Genomic DNA, 18,475 nt, shown 5'->3' with positions numbered 1-18,475 from the left:
ACTTCAATTGCGGATTTTTTATAATTCGTGATTTGAGGCTAAGACTTGATCTCTTTTCTTCAGATTTGTTTAGGGAGGTTATTTATAGCTTCCCAAAGTCATTTGTGGGCTTCAAGTGTTTGAATTAATCAAAAACCATTAATGATGTTTTGGCTGTTCTTGAGCCAACTTGACAAAATATGGATGAAACATCCCTATTAACGTAGGAGATATGATCACCAAAATAGGGTGATCATTTCAACTTTTGAATTAGCCGCTTTGGTTGACTATGGAGGAAGTTCCACTTTTAGAAAATCAAAGGATGTGATTTCATCATTATCTCTCCGGCATCGCGATGAAGACGATGGTCGAAACGACGTCGTTTCATGAGCGTTAGCGCGTTCTGTCAACGGACCGTCCATTGTGGTTGGCGTTTGGGCATTCCGTTAGCGATTCGGTCTAATAGGTGTTACTCGATCGCCTACTTCTCGATCGCGCGCTCCTTTGATTGCAGCTGGCTATGCGGGCGCGTCTGGAGCGTTGTATGAAAATCCAGTGTTGATCTAACAGGCGCGATCGCGGTTGTATCTTTATTCACTAATTTCGGTTACACCCAATTGCGATATTACCTTTTTAATAAAATCTCAAGGGTTTGTTTGAAATTGATTTTTCTTTCACCCTTTTGGATTTTATTTTGATCTTTTTAAATAAATAAAATATTTAAATAAATATGGAAAATATTTTACCAATTTCATTTTTTTTATAAATATTTTTAGGGTTTGGGGGATGAAATATGCACCTCATTTCATCCTAAATTTTTTTTTTTGATCCCTTGATTTTTTATAAAATTATTTTAATCCCTTGATTTCTAACCGGTTGTTAGGGATTATAGCTCAGAACTAAGAAAATAACTGTTGGGTCAGCTCATTTGACAGTTGGGCCTAACAAATTAATAAAGCCCATTAGGGCATATTTAATTAAAGGAAAAAAAACACAACGGTTTTTAGGTGGTTTTTACTCTCTCTCTCTCTTCCAGCAGTTCTTCCTCCATTGAAGCAACAATTCCTCCATTGCAATAGCAGGTTCTTCTTCTGATTTCCTTTATCTCTTCTCTATTTTGGTTAGCCATCTTTAGTGATGATGATAATGTATGTGAATGACAAGTTAGGATGAGGTTAATTGATAACTTTTGTTAGATTACCTCCAGGCTTGTATTGAACTACATTGTATACCCATTTGATATAGTGGATGATTTAAGTGGCCGAAGTGTCCCGTGGTTTTTACCTAATTTGGGTTTTCCACGTAAAATCTTGGTGTCCTGCTCTCTGTTTCTTTGATTGTTTGATTGTTTGATGCTCAATTGTTTTGGCTGCCTATTTGATTACACAAAAGGGAAAAAGAATTGTTAGGCCTTGTTGTAGCTTGTTTATTTCTGAATTGCTAAACAGGTGCTATTATTCGATTTCTACAACAAGTGGTATCAGAGCTGAGTTTGTTTGGTGGTGATTCTTGTATAATTCAAATGGAAGAATCGTTGAGCAGTAATGGAACGATGATCAAACTCACAACTACCAATTACACAATCTGGAAGTCACGGATGGAGGACTTATTGTGTAATTATGATTATGAAGACACTATTTTGGGTGATAAAGGCAAACCAGAGGCTATGACAGATGGAGATTGGAAGAAGCTGAACAGAAAGGCAGTTGGTAAAATCAGGCAATGGGTTGACAACAGTGTGTATCAGCATGTGGCTACTGAAGTTAATGCTTATAAGGTGTGGACTATTTTGAGTGAGCTGTATGAGAAGAACAACACTCAAAACAGAGCATTTCTATTTAGGAAGCTTTGCTCGTTGAAATATCAAGATGGGTCTTCTATGTCTGAGCATCTAAATGCTTTTCAGGGGATTCTAAATGAGTTGGCTGCGATAGGAATGAAATTTGATGATGAGCTTCATGCTATGTGTTTGATTAATTCTCTGCCTGATAGTTGGGAAACACTTGTGGTTTCAATTACCAATTCTGTTCCACAAGGTAAGCTCACTTTGAAAATGATGAAAGAGAGCGTGCTGAATGAAGAGGCTAGAAGAAAAGAACAGGGCTTCTCGACTCCAAGTCAGGTGTTCGTGACTGAGAAAAGGGGTAGAAGTAAAAGTAAAACTCCAAAGAATCGCAGTGGCAGTTCAGACAGGTCACGGGGAACATCCAGCTCGAGAAAAGAGATTACATGTTATCATTGTGGCAAACCAGGACACAAGAAATATCAGTGCAGATCTTTGAAGCGGGAACAAAAGGAGAATAAGCAAGATGGAAGTGGTAAGGTTGCAGATGTGGGTGGTAATAACATCGATATTGTTTACGACAATGATAGTATCAACCTTGTTTCTCAAGATACACAATGGGTGGTAGACTCAGGTGCTTCTTATCATGTCACCAATCGTTGTGATATATTTGCTTCTTACACTAGTGGACAGTTTGGTTCAGTGACGTTGGGAAACCATGTTACGTGTAAGATTGTTGGAAAAGGAGATGTCTGTTTGGATACTAACACTTCGTGCAAGCTACTTTTGAAGAATGTTCGACATGTTCCTGATATTCAGATGAATTTGATCTCTACTGGTATTCTTGATGATGAGGGCTATCATAGTTACTTTGGTGAAGGAAAATGGAAACTCACTAAGGGATCTTTGGTGATAGCTAAAGGAAAGAAGGTCGGTTCTCTTTATGTGACAGAGACTAAGTCTTACGGTGGAGAAGCAAATGCAGTTAATGATTGTTCATCACAGCTTTGGTATAAGAGACTTGGTCACTTAAGTCAGAATGGCATGCGAGTTCTCTCCAAGACAATCGATCTCCAGGGCTTAAAGTCCACAAATTTAAAGACATGCACAGATTGCTTAGTTGGTAAGCAACATAGAGTTTCCTTCAAACGTTTCTCTCCATCTAGGAAGCCCAATATCCTAGATATGGTTCACACAGACATATGTTTTATGGATTCCTTGACTTTAGGTGGTGCTCATTATTACATAATTTTATCGATGATTGCTCAAGGAATGTGTGGGCATATTGCTTGAAGACTAAGGATCAAGCATTGGATTACTTCAAGTTGTTTCATGCTGAAGTGGAGAGAGAAACTGGGAAGAAGTTGAAATGTGTTCGTTCGGACAATAGTGGGGAATATAGAGGACCATTTGTAGAATACTGTAAAAGTCATGGGATCAAGCTTATGAAGACTGTGCCAAAAACACCTCAACAGAATGGAGTTGCAGAGAGGATGAACAGGTCTATCAATGAGAGAATTTTGTGTATGTTGTCTCATGCTAAGTTGCCAAAATCCTTTTGGGGAGAGGAAATGAAGACAGCGGTTGATCTGATAAATCTTTCACCCTCAAGTCCTTTAGATGGCGACGTTCCAGAAAGAGTTTGGAGAGGTAAAGACGTCTCTTATGATCACTTGAGAGTTTTTGGTTGTAAAGTGTTTGTTCATGTTCCTCGAGATGAGAGAGCTAAGCTTGATAGCAAGACGAGACAGTGTATCTTTATTGGGTATGGTCACGGAGAATTTGGGTACCGATGTTGGGATCCGGTTAACAAGAAACTCATTAGAAGCAGAGATGTGGTATTCTTTGAAGATCAGACCATTGAAGACTTTGAGAAAAAGGAAAAGCCGAAGTCTACAGAGAATGAATTGCCTGACAATGGTAGGATTCGTACACCACAATCACAGCCCAATGATGTGGAGAATGCCCAAGTTGAAGTTGATGAGACTCCTTTAGTTGATGCTGAGCCAACAGAGGAAGCTGAACAAGACGATGATAGTTCTCTAGAGGCACCTGATGATCAGTATATTAGAAGATCTAGTAGGCAGCGACAACCTTCTAGTAGGTATCCTCCCAATGAGTATGTAATATTGACTGACGGGGGAGAACCAGACATTGCAATAATCAAAGTGCTATCTAGATTGCACGGAATTCTGTCTTTCATGAGCGAACCAAACATATTGAGATTGATTGTCATGTCACTATTCATCTTCTACAAACTCACACCATAACTTTATCATTTGTTCCTTTCCTCCTTGAAGATTGTTGATATATTTACAAAAGTGCACTCGACTTCGCGTTTTCGTTTTCTGACTGACAAACTCTCAATGCATATTGTTGTTGTATCGTGAGTTTGAGAGGATGTTAGATATATTAGTTTTATTATCTTTATTAGTACTTAAGGGTATTTTAGTCTATTGTAATCACTAACTATATAAACTCTTTCATTAAATTTAGTTTATTTTATGCTTGCTAATAAGAAACTCTAGCCTCTCTCTTTATTTTATCAAATAAAAGTCCATGATATGTTACTAGTATAAAAATATTTATGATAGTGATCATACAAGTAGGTCGTCTAATATATTTCATAATGTTTGTATCTAAATAATCCATAATCATATACTTAATGACATAGGACATCATTAAACTGATAAGATTATTGTATTGTATGTTATATTACTTGATTTGATCAAGTGACTTCATATTTCTTGAGGTTATAGTTGATAATGTGAAATAACATATGAGTAGTTATAAATGAATTAACAACGCACCATAGTGTTCCGCACGAGACCTTTCATGGTAGTTAATAATTTTGTGTAGGAGGTGCATCTCATAGAGACAATTGCGAATTATCTCTAGACTTGAGGTTCTGAAATAAATCATATGTGAGTCATATATTTGACACTTGATACAAAAAAATATGTAAAAAAAGCATTCAAGAGTTAGTGATTGGGTATATGTGAAACATATGGTGTAAGGTGAGTATTTAATAATGGATATACAACTCTAGAAACAACTGTGTATATACTCAAAGATTCTTCTCGAAACACTAATTATAGTCATTGATGGCATTCTTTCTGAGGTTGATGGTCTCCTCGTAATATATTAAAGGAGTAGTAAAATTATGGATGGAAAAAAGGCTTGATCTGGATATGATATTACAGTTTAATGGTAATTGATAATTAATAATCATACTCAAATAATTGAGCCAAATATAAACTGTGACGAGATAAATGTTACAGATAAATAATAAAGGAAGGCTCGACACATCGTTAAAGTAGTACTAATTAGTTTTATGGAGTACTAGGAGTCACGAACGTTTTGTTATAAATATAATCGTGATTGAATTACAAATAATTTATTGATTATAATCGACTAAAAACTCAGGGGACCTAATGGGTCAAACTCATAGAAGAACAAAGTTGAAATGTAAAACGAAATTGAATTTTGAATTCGTTAATGAAATGTTATAAATATTATTGAATACTTATAAATAAAAAAATTTGTATGATATTATTTTTAATAAAATTTAATTAATAAAATGTAATCAAATATTTTATTATAATGGAAGGATATTGACGAATTTATGACGGGTAAATAACTAAATATCATCTAAAAGTTCTACCATTCGTATTATTATTAACTTATTATTAGTCTCTGATTTCAAAACTTTTCTAATTTTAAATCTTGGTCCACATATATGCAAGCATAATAGAAAAACTATACATAAATATTTATAAAATCAAATATAAAAAAAAAATAGAACACTGGGTTAAGTCCGCAAACACATTTAACTATTTAACTAGACGCAAAATTTATCATCTGACGGGCTCGAGCCCAAAATTTTAGGAAGGCTCTTGTTACCGCTACCTCTAGAATATAAATAACACACATATCAAGACTCAAACTTTGAACTGTGTATGACACTCGAACTATTAAAATTTTAGAAATTTGAGACTTTTCACAAATATAAAAAACGTTTGTAGTCTTATTTTAATGCATCATTTTTTTTTAACTAATTTGTTATGTTTTTAAATAAAATGATATTAAGGGACGTTTTGAACTTTTTTTTTTTTTTTTTAATTAAGAAAAGGATAATAATATATTAAAATAATAAGACAGGTGTTCATTCGTTTGTGAAAAAGCATTAAATTATATAAATAAAAATGGAAACACGGTTAAACCCATAAACACATTTAACTATTTAATTAGACGCAAAATTTACTGTTTGACGGGCTCGAACCCAGAATCTCATGAAGCTACGAATATTCATCTCTTATTGCCACTACCATTAGAATATAAACAACACGCATATCAAGATATTAGAATAGGCTGAATTGATATTTAAAACTCAAACTTTGAATTATGTATGACACTCGAAGTATTAAAATTTTAGTAATTTTAAAATATTCACAAATATACTAAACGTATGTAGTCTTATTTTAATGTATCATTTTTTTCTAACTAATTTGTCATGTTTTTAATGAAATGATAATAGGAGACATTTTGAAAGTATTTTTTTAATTAGGAAAATGACTATAATATGTTAAAGTGATAACACAGATGTTCATTCGTTGGTGTAAAAACATTTGTTAAAATTCAAATGTTTTAGTCCGAAATAGCAATTGAGCCTCAAAGAAGAAGGAATAAAATTGCAACCAACCAACCATCATTTTCAAATAAATAAATAAATTATAATTAAACTATTATGAAATATGTCCTTAGAGTTTGTTTGATGTTGGTAGTTGGCTGTGGGAGGGTTTTTAATTGATTATACTAAGAGTGTTAATAGATGAAATGTAAGTTATTTGAGTTTTTAATTGGTTAAATTATTATAATATTTTTGTATTTAAATTTTATAAAATTAAAAATCAAAAATATATGAATATTTTGGCTGATTAATTGAGTAATTAACTATTAAAAAAACGATTAGATTGTTGAATTTAGAAAGAAAAAAATCTAAAAAATTAAAGCATTTGGCGACACTTAAATAAATTCACCAGCGCTTATTTGCCATAACCTAAATTGATTTTGCTACCATGCTTTTATGTGGTGAAAAATGTACTTTATGCATAGCCGATTTCAGTATATTTTGGTGTAGTGGTATAATCATGAAAAGGTAGGGGAGATATATCTCCATGTGTCTAATAAAGTTATCACATTTAATATGCATTAATTAAAGTTCACCACTAGACACCCACTCAACCCACTCAAAATTAGTACTTAATGGCTGGCATAGGTAATTAAATAACCAAAATATAGGTAAGTGGAGTTCAACTTTATATTTTAAAAATATAAAACACCCACTCAAAATTAGTAATCAGTGGCATAGTAATTAAATAACAAAAGTATAGATAAGTGGAGTTCAACTTTATATTATAAAAATATAATTTTTATTATTATTCTCGATTATCCAAAAATCATATGATATCATAAAGTATAGGTAAGTGGAGTCACTTTATAATTTTTAATGATCCAAAAGTTTTATTATTTGACCTGAAGAATTAAATACCAAATGTATAGGTAGGTACTCCACTTTATAATTTGAAAATTTACATTTGATAGTGGAGTGAATTTGAAGAGGGAATTATAATTCTCTTAAATTTGTTATTTTTTCAAAAATCAAATTGACTTATATATTCTCTCTCAAATTCTCTTGAAATTAATTATCATTTTTTATTATTCTTAATGATCCAAAAATATTATGACTTACACGAGGAATTAAGTATCAAAATATAGGTAGGTGGAGTTCACATTATAATTCTTAATGATCAAAAAAATTATAATTTTATATGAGGAATTAAAGATTAAAATTATGAGTACTTCACTTTATAATTTAAAAATATATATATATATTATTTTCAAAATAATCCATTTAATAAAAAATTGTTTATGTATAACTTAAAAAAAAATAAGTTAAGTACAAATTAAAATATAAGAGAATAATTAATTGACTCAAAAATCTTTAAAACATGAATAAGATCTCTATATGAATTCACATGTTTTCCGGATCAATCTCTAACATAGTCATGAGAATGACATTGTGAATAATCTTTAACAGTCTACTTTGGTGGTTAAATGTTATCTGATTTATTGGCAATTAAATAGTCCACTATAAAATTATAGGGATAGATACTCATATTTTAAGTCTCGCATCTTTAGTCATCTCAATTAATGCATCCCAAATCACTGACGGTCACCAATATAACCCATTGTATTCCGGTAAAATTCCATAAAATACTAATATACTTACAATAACGTGACAATGTAAAAGTATATGAAAAGTCGTTTCAAACTGTTTGTAACACATACGACTCACAATAATTATGTATTTTCTCATACATCTATCGTTAGTGAGAATTTCGTCGTGAATAACACTTCAACCAAAAAAGAGATTTTACTGGGCATCTTAGACTCTTGCAAATTTTCTCAACCAAGATCAATCGGGCTAACTTTATTGAACAAAGTGTAACAATATCTCAAATAAAAGTTATTAGTATCATGAATAAAATATTGTGAATAGTACTCCAATCAAAAAAAAAAATTTTGTTAGGCATCTTAGACATCTATAAATTTTTCTAACAAGGATCAAAATGTAATTATATCTCAAATAAAAGTTATTCAAATCATGAATGAAATTTACATTTATTTTATTATTCTTAATGATTTGAAAATCTTATAATTTGATATGAAAAATTAAATATCAAAAGTATAGGCACATGGAGTTCACTTTATAATTTGAAAATATACAATTTTTTATTATTCTTCATGATTGTAATAGTAACTTTTATCTTTATTTCCACCCGTCAATTGCGCTACATTATACATCATGATCGCTTTCAATTTAATTAAAAAAATTCATGAGTCGCATCATCTTAGATTTAATTTGTATGAGAGAATAAAACATTTTGACTAATCAATTTATTTTACAAATAATTTATTTTTAATTATTTTTTAATGAATTATATGGTTTGAGAGAAGTCTTCGAACTTTTGATGAATTATCTAGTTGGAGAGAAGTCATTGAACTTTCATTGACCGTAGTCGTCTGAATCGTATCATTTATAAATTAAGTTATTATTATGTTTTCTGAGATACGTTCCAGAAAGTCGGTGTAATTAGTCGGGGAGTTAATTATTCTTCTCGAGAATTAACTACCTCTATATTTTATTGGGTGACGTGGTTGTATAATAATAATAAAAATAATAATAATAATAATAATTAGAATTATAATAATAATAATAAAAATAATAAAAATAAAAGAATGAAGAAATCAAAGAAAGAACGAAAGAAAAGCTGGAAGAAAAGAATAAAAGGAATAGAATAGAATAGGAAACCTCCAGAAAAGAAAAGAATAAAAGGAAGAGAAGAGAATAGGAAACCGGAGAAAGAAAAACTGAAGGAAGAGAGAGAAAGAAAGGAAAGAAGAAACACGAACAAAAAAATTTGCAAACAAGGTACATAATCGATTAAATTATATTTTCTATGTATGATTTTAATTATGAAATTTTATTATTCTTCATAGTTATCGTTTAAATAATTCAAAAATTAAAATTGCAAAACAAAAAAATTGTAAAATTGACCCAAAATGTAAAGTGGAGACCGTCGTCGGTTTGGCGGTACGGAGAAATAAGCGCAAAAGTCATTTCTCGAGTGTAATAAAGCCCCGAACTGAAATAAATCATATAAAACGCGTTTAATTACGCAAACTATTTTTCTAAGTTTTTCTAAAATTATGTGGTGACTGTATAATCTAAAAGTCAATTCTCGATTTATTTATAAAATTCAAAAATATTTACTAAAACAAATTCAGGAATAAAATATTAAAATAAAAAAAATAAAGATAGAGAGTCGAGAGAAATCGAGTCATTATATTTTTATTAAAATTAAAATCAAACTCACTTTGATTTTTTTTTAAAATTATATTTATAAATTTATTTATCTTTACATCAATTCAAACCTTTATAGATTATAAATAAATATTTTATATTATAAATAATAAAACATCAGTTTGTACCGTATCTTTTTATACGTTTAGATAGTGTTTGGTATTTGGTACAAATTATATAGGGTATAAGTTGTATATTATACAAATGGTAACCAAGTATAAATAATATATGGTAGTATAAGTTGTATAAGTTATTAATGTTTGATAAAAATTATAAGAAATGGTATAAGTTATATATGTTTTAAAATTTTGTGTTGGATATATTGTATAAGAGTTGTAGTATAACTTGTATAATATTAATTTAAAATTATTATTATTTTTATATTTATTTATATTATAAATAATATTGCCTATTATTATTATAAACGATTGTATTGCTATTATTTAATAATTAATGTAATTTTAATTAAAATATAAAAATTAATTATAATATAAACGGATAAATTATATTTATTTAATTTAAATATTATTAATAATTATAATAAAATAAACTAAAATAAAATATTATTTATAATATAAGTAAATATAGAAAATAATAATTAATAAATTATCGTTATAGAAATAAATAAATAATTTTTAATTAAAATATTGAATTATTTAAAAAATATTAATATTAAAAATAATTATATATAATAATATTATTATTATTATTAAAACTAAATAAAATATATTTAATATATTATATAATAATAAGTTATATATAATATTAATAAAGAGTATAATGGTAAATTAAAAATTAAACGATATAAGAATAGTGTTATATTAGGGAATAATTTACTATATGAAATTTTATAGGGGTATAAATTTATATTAATAATAAAAATATAAAAGAAAATACAATATTATAATATTAATATAGTTTATACTATACCAATAGTGTATAAATTACCAATATATTTTTAAAGATTTAACTCACTTTTATTGATGCTACTTTTATATTTCATTTTATTTATTTAATTAATTCACATTTTAAGATTAGTTGTTTATTATAAATATTTATATTTTATTTTAACATTATAATGTTTTAATTATAGAGTTTTATTAAAAATATATAAAATATAAATATAGTTTAATAATTTATTATAGTAGTTTCAAATTAAGATTAAATAGAGTTATAATGACTGAATAAAGAACATAAATAATAATTTTATTCAAATTTAATAGCAGTATTAAATATATTAAAATATAAAATAATAATATTAATATAGAGGACCACACTAAGGCCAAATCTAAATTGGTCCTGTTAGTGGATTCTCAGCGAAACCAGCCGCTGTCAATTTTCAAGTATTTCCGTCTTGTACCTATTACTACCTACTCTTTCAGTCTAATTTATTTCTGTTTGTAATATAAAAAATATGCTTAGACTAAAAAAAATAAATAAATAAAAATCTACTGAAGGTTAGAGAAATAGAGCGGCTGTGTAAGTGTTTGGTTCACTAATGGCCCTCCAAAAAAGTTGAAATGTAGTCATATCATTAACGGTTTTTCCTAGTTATACCTCTTGTGAAGTTGAAACATTAGTCTTCATATCAGTAACGGTTTTCTCATTAACCGTTATCAATACTCTATCAGTAACAGTTTTTTACTAAAACCATTACTAATAACTTCCAAAAAAGTTGAACGGTAGCCATTAACGATTTTCTCATAAACCGTTACTGATACCTCTTGTGAAGTTGAAACGTCAGCCTTCGTATCAGTAACGGTTTTCTCATTAATCGTTACCAATACTCTATCAATAACGGTTTTCCACCAAAACCGTTACTAATAGCCCTAAAAAAATTGAACGGTAGCTATATCAGTAACGGTTTTCTCATAAATCGTTACTAATACCCTGAATTCGAAAAAAAATAAAGACGTTGGTATCTGTAACGGGGTTTTTCCTATGTCTGTTACTGAAGATTTTTTTATTAGTAACAGCTATATATAGCCGTTATAGCCGTTACTGATATATTCATAATAGTAAGAGTTACCGTTACTGATAAAAACTATTATTAAGAGCGTTCGAGCGTCGTTAATAATCTTCGTTACGGAAGCCTATTTTTCCACTAGTGGTAGTACCTCTTTGTACCACCAATCAAACCCTTAGAACTTAAAACTGATAACATTAAAGACGATCATAATGGCTTCAATTATAAACTTTTTTTTATCGAAATTGTTTTTCATATATACCTATTAAATTTGAAACTATATAGATTAATTAACTATGTTGAAAAATATTGATGTTAATTGTACGGTACAATTGTGGTTTATTTAGTTAATGAATTAAATGATATATTGTCAAATTTTCAATTTATGTTAATTAACCAAGCAAACTAGTTTTATTTTCCATTGATAAAACTATTTAGAAAACCGTTTATGACAAAAATATTATATTAGATGACCCTTCAAATTCTTAAAAGAAAATCAATTAACTCTAACTCTTTTTCTCTTACTTCTTTTCTCTTAGTGTGAAAAAATATAATTGTTTTAAAGAATGATAAAGAAATATAATTGTTTTAAAGAATGGTTTTTTTAACTCACAATAAATTTGTAAGGATTTAATTGAAAATAATAATATTTAAAATACTAAAAATATATAGTTAATATGTATAACGGTGTAAAATTATTTAGGTTTAATATAATGTATTATCTTTAAATAATATATTATAATTTATTTAAATTTAAAAATAAATAATTAAAATATCTTATTTTAAAAAAATTAATAAATTTTTATATATTATTTTAATTTTTAATATATATATATATATATATATATATATATATATATATATTATTTTACATGACTGAAATACTTAATTAATAAATTGAGATGTTATAAGATTTTTTTAATTTAAATTTTATCTAGTTATATATAATACTTTTTAAATATTTATGTAATTTAAATAAATAAATAATATATATATATAAATAATTGAGTCGAATATCCAAAACAGAGTTCTCCAAACAATTTTTTATTTATTTTAAAATATTTTATTATTATATATTAATAATATTTAAGTCTTTTTACTTAAAAAAATATCATATTTCTTTTACAAAAATTTAGTCATAAATTATTTAAAAAACCATTAATCCAATAAAAACTCAACTATTATTGGTATATTTTTAACATAATTATATATATATATATATAATATTATGAATTTATATAAAGAAAGTAATATATATTTATAATAAAAATGAGGAACAGTTAATGCGTCAATAAATGTTGATGACAGATGATAATATCTGTTTTTTTACACAAAAATTATGGATTGGAAAATTTAATTGGGTAAATAATTAAATAATATCTAAAAGTTCCACGATATATTATATTGCTATTATCAGTTTCTGATTTCAAAATTACTTTAATTTTAAACTTGTTCACGTGCATGTGGTTGCATAGTAGGAAAACTATACATAAATATTTATAAAAGTTATAGAAAACATTGATTTAGACAAATGTTTTTCCACATTAGAAAAAATAAACATTTAATCCAAATAAGAGTCTCAAATTTATTTATAATCTAAAAATATTTTTTAATATTTATACCTTTGTAAAATTGTACCTATTTATTCAAATAAAATCAAACAAACTTCAATCACTGTCAAAATATACAGGCGTTCGATCATGCCACAATATCCCTATTAAAAAGTGTCAAGTCACATCGCCTAAATTTAAACAAAAATTATCTTTGGGTACACAAGACACGTGCATTTAAGTGCTTGGCTCCATATTATATACTGTCAAGTAAGAGTTGCTGAATTTTGTATCTGATTTATTTGAACTTCAATTCTCAGATTTCATTAGAGAGAGAAATTAACCACCATGGCTGATCCAGCAACTATAATCAGTGGTTTGCTTTCAAATTTGGTACCTCTGATTAAGGATGAATTCAAGTTGATTTATGGTTTTGATAAGGAGGTTGAAAAGCTATTGGGCACGCTATCTGCAATTAATGCCGCACTTGAACATGCTGAGAACAAGGACGCGTGGAACAAGGACAAACAAACGGAAGATTGGTTGTGGAAGCTCAAAGATGTGGTGTATGAGGTTCAAGACATCATGGATGACTGCACCTATGCAGATCTTCGTCTTCAAGTCAACAGGCGTAATGCCTTCTCTTCAACCTGGATCAAGGTAATCAACTCAATAACCCGTCCTTTTATCAGTACTAGGACACGTCTAAAAGTTGGTCACAAAATTAAGGATGTTCAAGAGAAGCTTAACCAAATTTCTTCAGACCGTCAAACGTTACATTTGCGTGAATCTATTCATGACAAATTTACTAGTCGTTGGTGTGAAACCATATCTCTTTCTAGTTGTAATAAAGTATATGGGAGAGATATGGAGAAGAAAAAGATTATTGATATTCTTGTCAATAATACATCTGGTGCTTGTGCCGATAAAAAACTATCTGTTCTACCCATTGTTGGAATTGGGGGTCTTGGTAAAACAACACTTGCCCAAACGGTCTTCAACGATGAGAAGATTGCTAAGCATTTTGAAACCAAAATCTGGGTTTGTGTTTCTGATGAATTTGATATTCAATTGGTGATGAAAGCCATCTTAGAAGAAAAGGCGGAAGCACGCTCAGAAGAATTGCAGAAAAAAGTTAGAGAAAAATTGAGCGGGAAAAGATATTTAATTGTATTGGATGATGTTTGGAATGAAAACCTTGAGGCATGGGAACAGTTGAGATCTATCTTGGACTGTGGATCAAATGGTGCGTTTGTCCTTACCACGACACGGAAAAGAAATGTGGCAACAATTATGCAAACAATTCAACATATTCAGATGTCATTGCTCTCTGACAAGGATTGTTGGCTGCTCTTTGAAGAGCGTGCATTTATGTGTGGGACACCCAAAACTCCAAACTTTGTTGATATTGGAAAAGAAATAGCTAAAAAATGTAAAGGAGTTCCCTTAGTTGCCAAGACATTTGGAGGACAATTGGGCTTTAAAAGTGATATAAATGAATGGAGTAAAATAAGAGATAATGAGATATGGGAGACTCAAAATGAAGAATCTGATCTCTTGCCTATTCTACGGTTGAGTTACTATGAACTCCCTTATCATTTGAGAAGATGCTTTGTGTTTTGTGCTATATTTCCGAAGGATGCTAAAATTGAAAAGGAGAGATTAATCCAATTGTGGATGGCTCATGGTTTAATTTCTACAGTTAAAAACCAAGAAGTGGAAGATATTGGGAATACAATTTGGAAAGAGTTGTGTTGGATATCCTTTTTTCAAGACGAGGAATCAGATCGGGATGGAATATACGAAACATGTAAGATGCATGATCTTATGCACGATCTTGCCCAATCTGTTATGAAAGATGAATGTTATAGGTTGGATGCTAACAGCTCAAATGATGGTTTAAAACGAGAAATTCATCATGTAACGGCAATGTTTGATGAATTTGTCAAAATATCAGCTCATTCTCTTAAGAAAATTGGAGGGTTGCAAACACTAATGTTCAATGACAGTAAAAAGGTCATAGAGCATATTTCTTTCTGTGTCTTGATCAAGGAACTTCCGACTTTACGCGTCCTTGAAATGAGGTACTCTGCGCAATATCAAGATTTTCATTACTTGGGATGTCTAAAACATCTGAGATATTTAGACATTTCCGGTAATAATGAGATAAATACATTACCGGATAGTATTTGTGATCTCTTGAACTTACAGACTTTGAAACTCAATGAGTGTTCTAGTCTTAAAAGTTTGCCTAGAAATACGAAAGACCTTATTAGTCTGCGACATCTTTATTTGAAGGGTTGTTCTAGATTAAAATATATGCCTAGAGGGATGGGGCAATTGAAACATCTGAAGACGTTAAGCCGATTTGTGATAGGCATGAAGGAGAGAGACTGTCAACTAGATGAATTAAAAGAATTGGATATCTGCGGATCATTGACAATTAAGAATCTTGGGAGAGTTAGTGATGCAACTATTACAAGAGGGGTAAGTATGGCTAAAAAGACGAGTATCAAGAAGCTTGAGTTGTTATGGAGATCTAATGATGAAGTTGATGATAATGAGAGCAAGAGTACTAGAGATGAGAAAATTGGTGAAGCTCTAGAGGTTTCAACGATGCTGAAAACATTGATGATGAATGGTTACAAAGGTGCGAATCTCCCAAAATTGGTGTCTCCTATTATTCCTAGTGCCGGAGTATTCCCTAATCTATCCAATATGATGATATCTGATTGCCCAAAGCTAGGGAGATTGCCGCCCCATCTCAAAGCACTCAAATATGTATCTGTTGATGGTGAATGTTCGGATGAGTTGTTATATAGCCTCTCAAATCTTAGTGCTCTCACTCATCTCGTTCTTGGTCGTATGGAAAAAAGAAGTGTTTTATTTGGAGCTGGTTATATACCTTCATCATCGTCGTCAACCCTTGCGGACAATAATAATAATAATGAAGCACAATTAGGAGGAGTACGTTCAACATTCCAATCTCTTCAATCTCTGGAAATTAAGTGGTGCGAGAAGTTAAGGCGTTTGTTTGATGAGGGAATGAAAGAGATATCAAAGATTAGTGGCTGCCAGAACAAACACTTCATCAACTCTCTCACGGAATTGAAGATCTGGGGATGTCCGGAGTTGATGATATCAGTTGAGGAATTTGTTGGAAACCTCAATATTATTAATAATAATTCACTACAGAGATTGAGTATCCTGGGTTGTCCTAAGTTGGTGTCTTCAGAAGATGCGGACGATTTTATGGCACTCCTGCGTTCTCTTCGAGCAAGACTTGGTCCTGAGAAGTTCAATGTAGATATTCTATTGGGAGAGGAATAGAAGAAGAAGGTACATATAAAAATAATAATTATATTCATATGATTAATTGCATTTATTATTAAATTATTTAATGACTAGTAAGAATTCTTTTTAAACACAACAGGACACACGTAGAAAGGATCCTTTGAATGATTTCAAGTACATACTATGAAGGAGGATGGAATATCACCTATCCACATTACTTGTTGTATGTGACTTCTTTTCATCTTCATAACCGCCACGATAAAGTCGATTTATAATCTGTGTTTTCAAATTGAACGTGTCATTGCTTTCTGCAGTCAGTAGGCTATTCTGCAGATTAAAGAGACATGGATATTCTCCAGCTGCTTACATTACTGTTACTGTAAGTCTGTAATGTATGTTTTCTTCTCCTCTTTCTCTGATTATGCTTTAGTTTCTTCATTATAATAAGATCAATTTAATTTTATGCTCAATTTTTAGGGTCATTCATCCAAATTTCCCAATCTTAAGTTACTCATTTCACTCAAATTATTTTTGTAATTAATAGTTTTTGAATTGAATGTATTTAGGGATATATTTGATTATAATGTAGGACCCATATGAGTTTTTACTATGCGGGATTTGTTTTTTCTTTTGCTTAAATGACTTCATTTTTATTTTATGAATATATATACCACTTAAGTAAATTGATCATATATCCTGATTTCAAATTTTTATACATTGCAATCTAATTTTCGTTTGGTCAACAAGCCAGCCACTTGCAAATAGATCTTATTTTATTTTATTTTGGTCCTAAGATGTTCCATGTAGATATTCTATTGGGAGAGGAAGAGTCAAATTAGAAGGTACGCATAACAATAATAATTATATTCATCTATTAATTAATGACATGTAAGAAATTTCTTGACGTATCCTAAAAGAGTCGAAGACTCAACAAAAGAGGAATTATTTTTTAAAGATAATTAAGATAAAAAAAAAAACGTTTAAGCAAGATAACCGAAGCTATAATATTAATATTGGCTGCAAATAGGACGCGTAGAAAGGATCCTTTGTATGATTTCAAGTAGGATGATGGAATATCACCGATTCACAATACTTGTATGTGACTTCTTTTCATCGATATATTTAGAATCTGTGTTTTCAAATTGAACGTGTTATTGCTTTTCGCAGCAGTCAGTAGGCTATTCTGCATATTAAAGCCACATAGATATTCTCCAGCTGCTTACATTACTTGAACCAGAGGCTGGAATTGCTTCAGAAGGTGATTGATTCTTCAATATTCAATCAACTTGTTTTCATCTTATTTCTTGTTTTCGTAATATGGTACGTATGTATATATGTATGTATTATCAAACTAACAGGAGAACATGGATCTGTTGGAAAAGGGTTGAAACACTGAAAAAAGAACTCGAAGGGGAGAAGCTTAAATGCAACTAAATAAATCGTTAAAGGCTTGTACACAATATTCATTCTTTTTTTTATCCCTAGAACAAAGGCGAGATGATTCATACGGACCCTAGTTATGTTGTGTTTTCATTCGAAGTAGATATCAAAGACGAGGAATCGGAGTCAATTAGAAGGTACTATAGGTATAAAGATATTCATCGATTAATTGCATCTTTTATTAACAATTAGAAGAGTCTGAAATGATGTCCCTGGTAACAATTTCAGGAAGGAGTCACAGGAAGTGATAATCAACGAATGGTAGTCTGGAGGGAATCTCGATCGACATGTAATGAAAAAGAATCATTTTCTACGTAACACTAATCCTCCTTTGAGCTGCACAATTATTTATATTTAAATGCAATATATTTAGTGTCCGATGTTTAATATTCTTAGCTATCTATTGTGTAGTTCAAACAAAACACAGACAAAAAAACCATATAATGCACTCTCTTAATCTAAATAAATCACTTTTAACATAAAATAAGTTTTTTTCCAAAATAAAATAAGAAGTTTTCAAATAAACATCAATTCAA

The 18,475-nt window shown here is 29.7% G+C and overlaps 1 protein-coding gene across 1 annotated transcript; it reads left to right on the top strand.

The window, feature by feature from the left end:
• Positions 1-13,790: 13,790 nt before the first annotated feature.
• Positions 13,791-16,535, top strand: LOC124943092 (putative disease resistance protein RGA1). Its single transcript, XM_047483650.1, has one exon. It carries the CDS (start codon positions 13,791-13,793, stop codon positions 16,533-16,535), a length of 2,745 nt encoding a protein of 914 aa, XP_047339606.1.
• The last annotated feature ends 1,940 nt before the right edge of the window (positions 16,536-18,475 follow it).

Source organism: Impatiens glandulifera, chromosome 6, assembly GCF_907164915.1.
Source record: "Impatiens glandulifera chromosome 6, dImpGla2.1, whole genome shotgun sequence".
Classification (NCBI taxonomy): Eukaryota; Viridiplantae; Streptophyta; class Magnoliopsida; order Ericales; family Balsaminaceae; genus Impatiens; species Impatiens glandulifera.
This window is presented reverse-complemented; position numbering and strand designations above follow the sequence as displayed.

Coding starts and splice junctions, on each gene's coding strand:
- LOC124943092 (XM_047483650.1), top strand. CDS start 13,791: ATGGATGACTGCACCTATGCAGATCTTCGTCTTCAAGTCAACAGGCGT.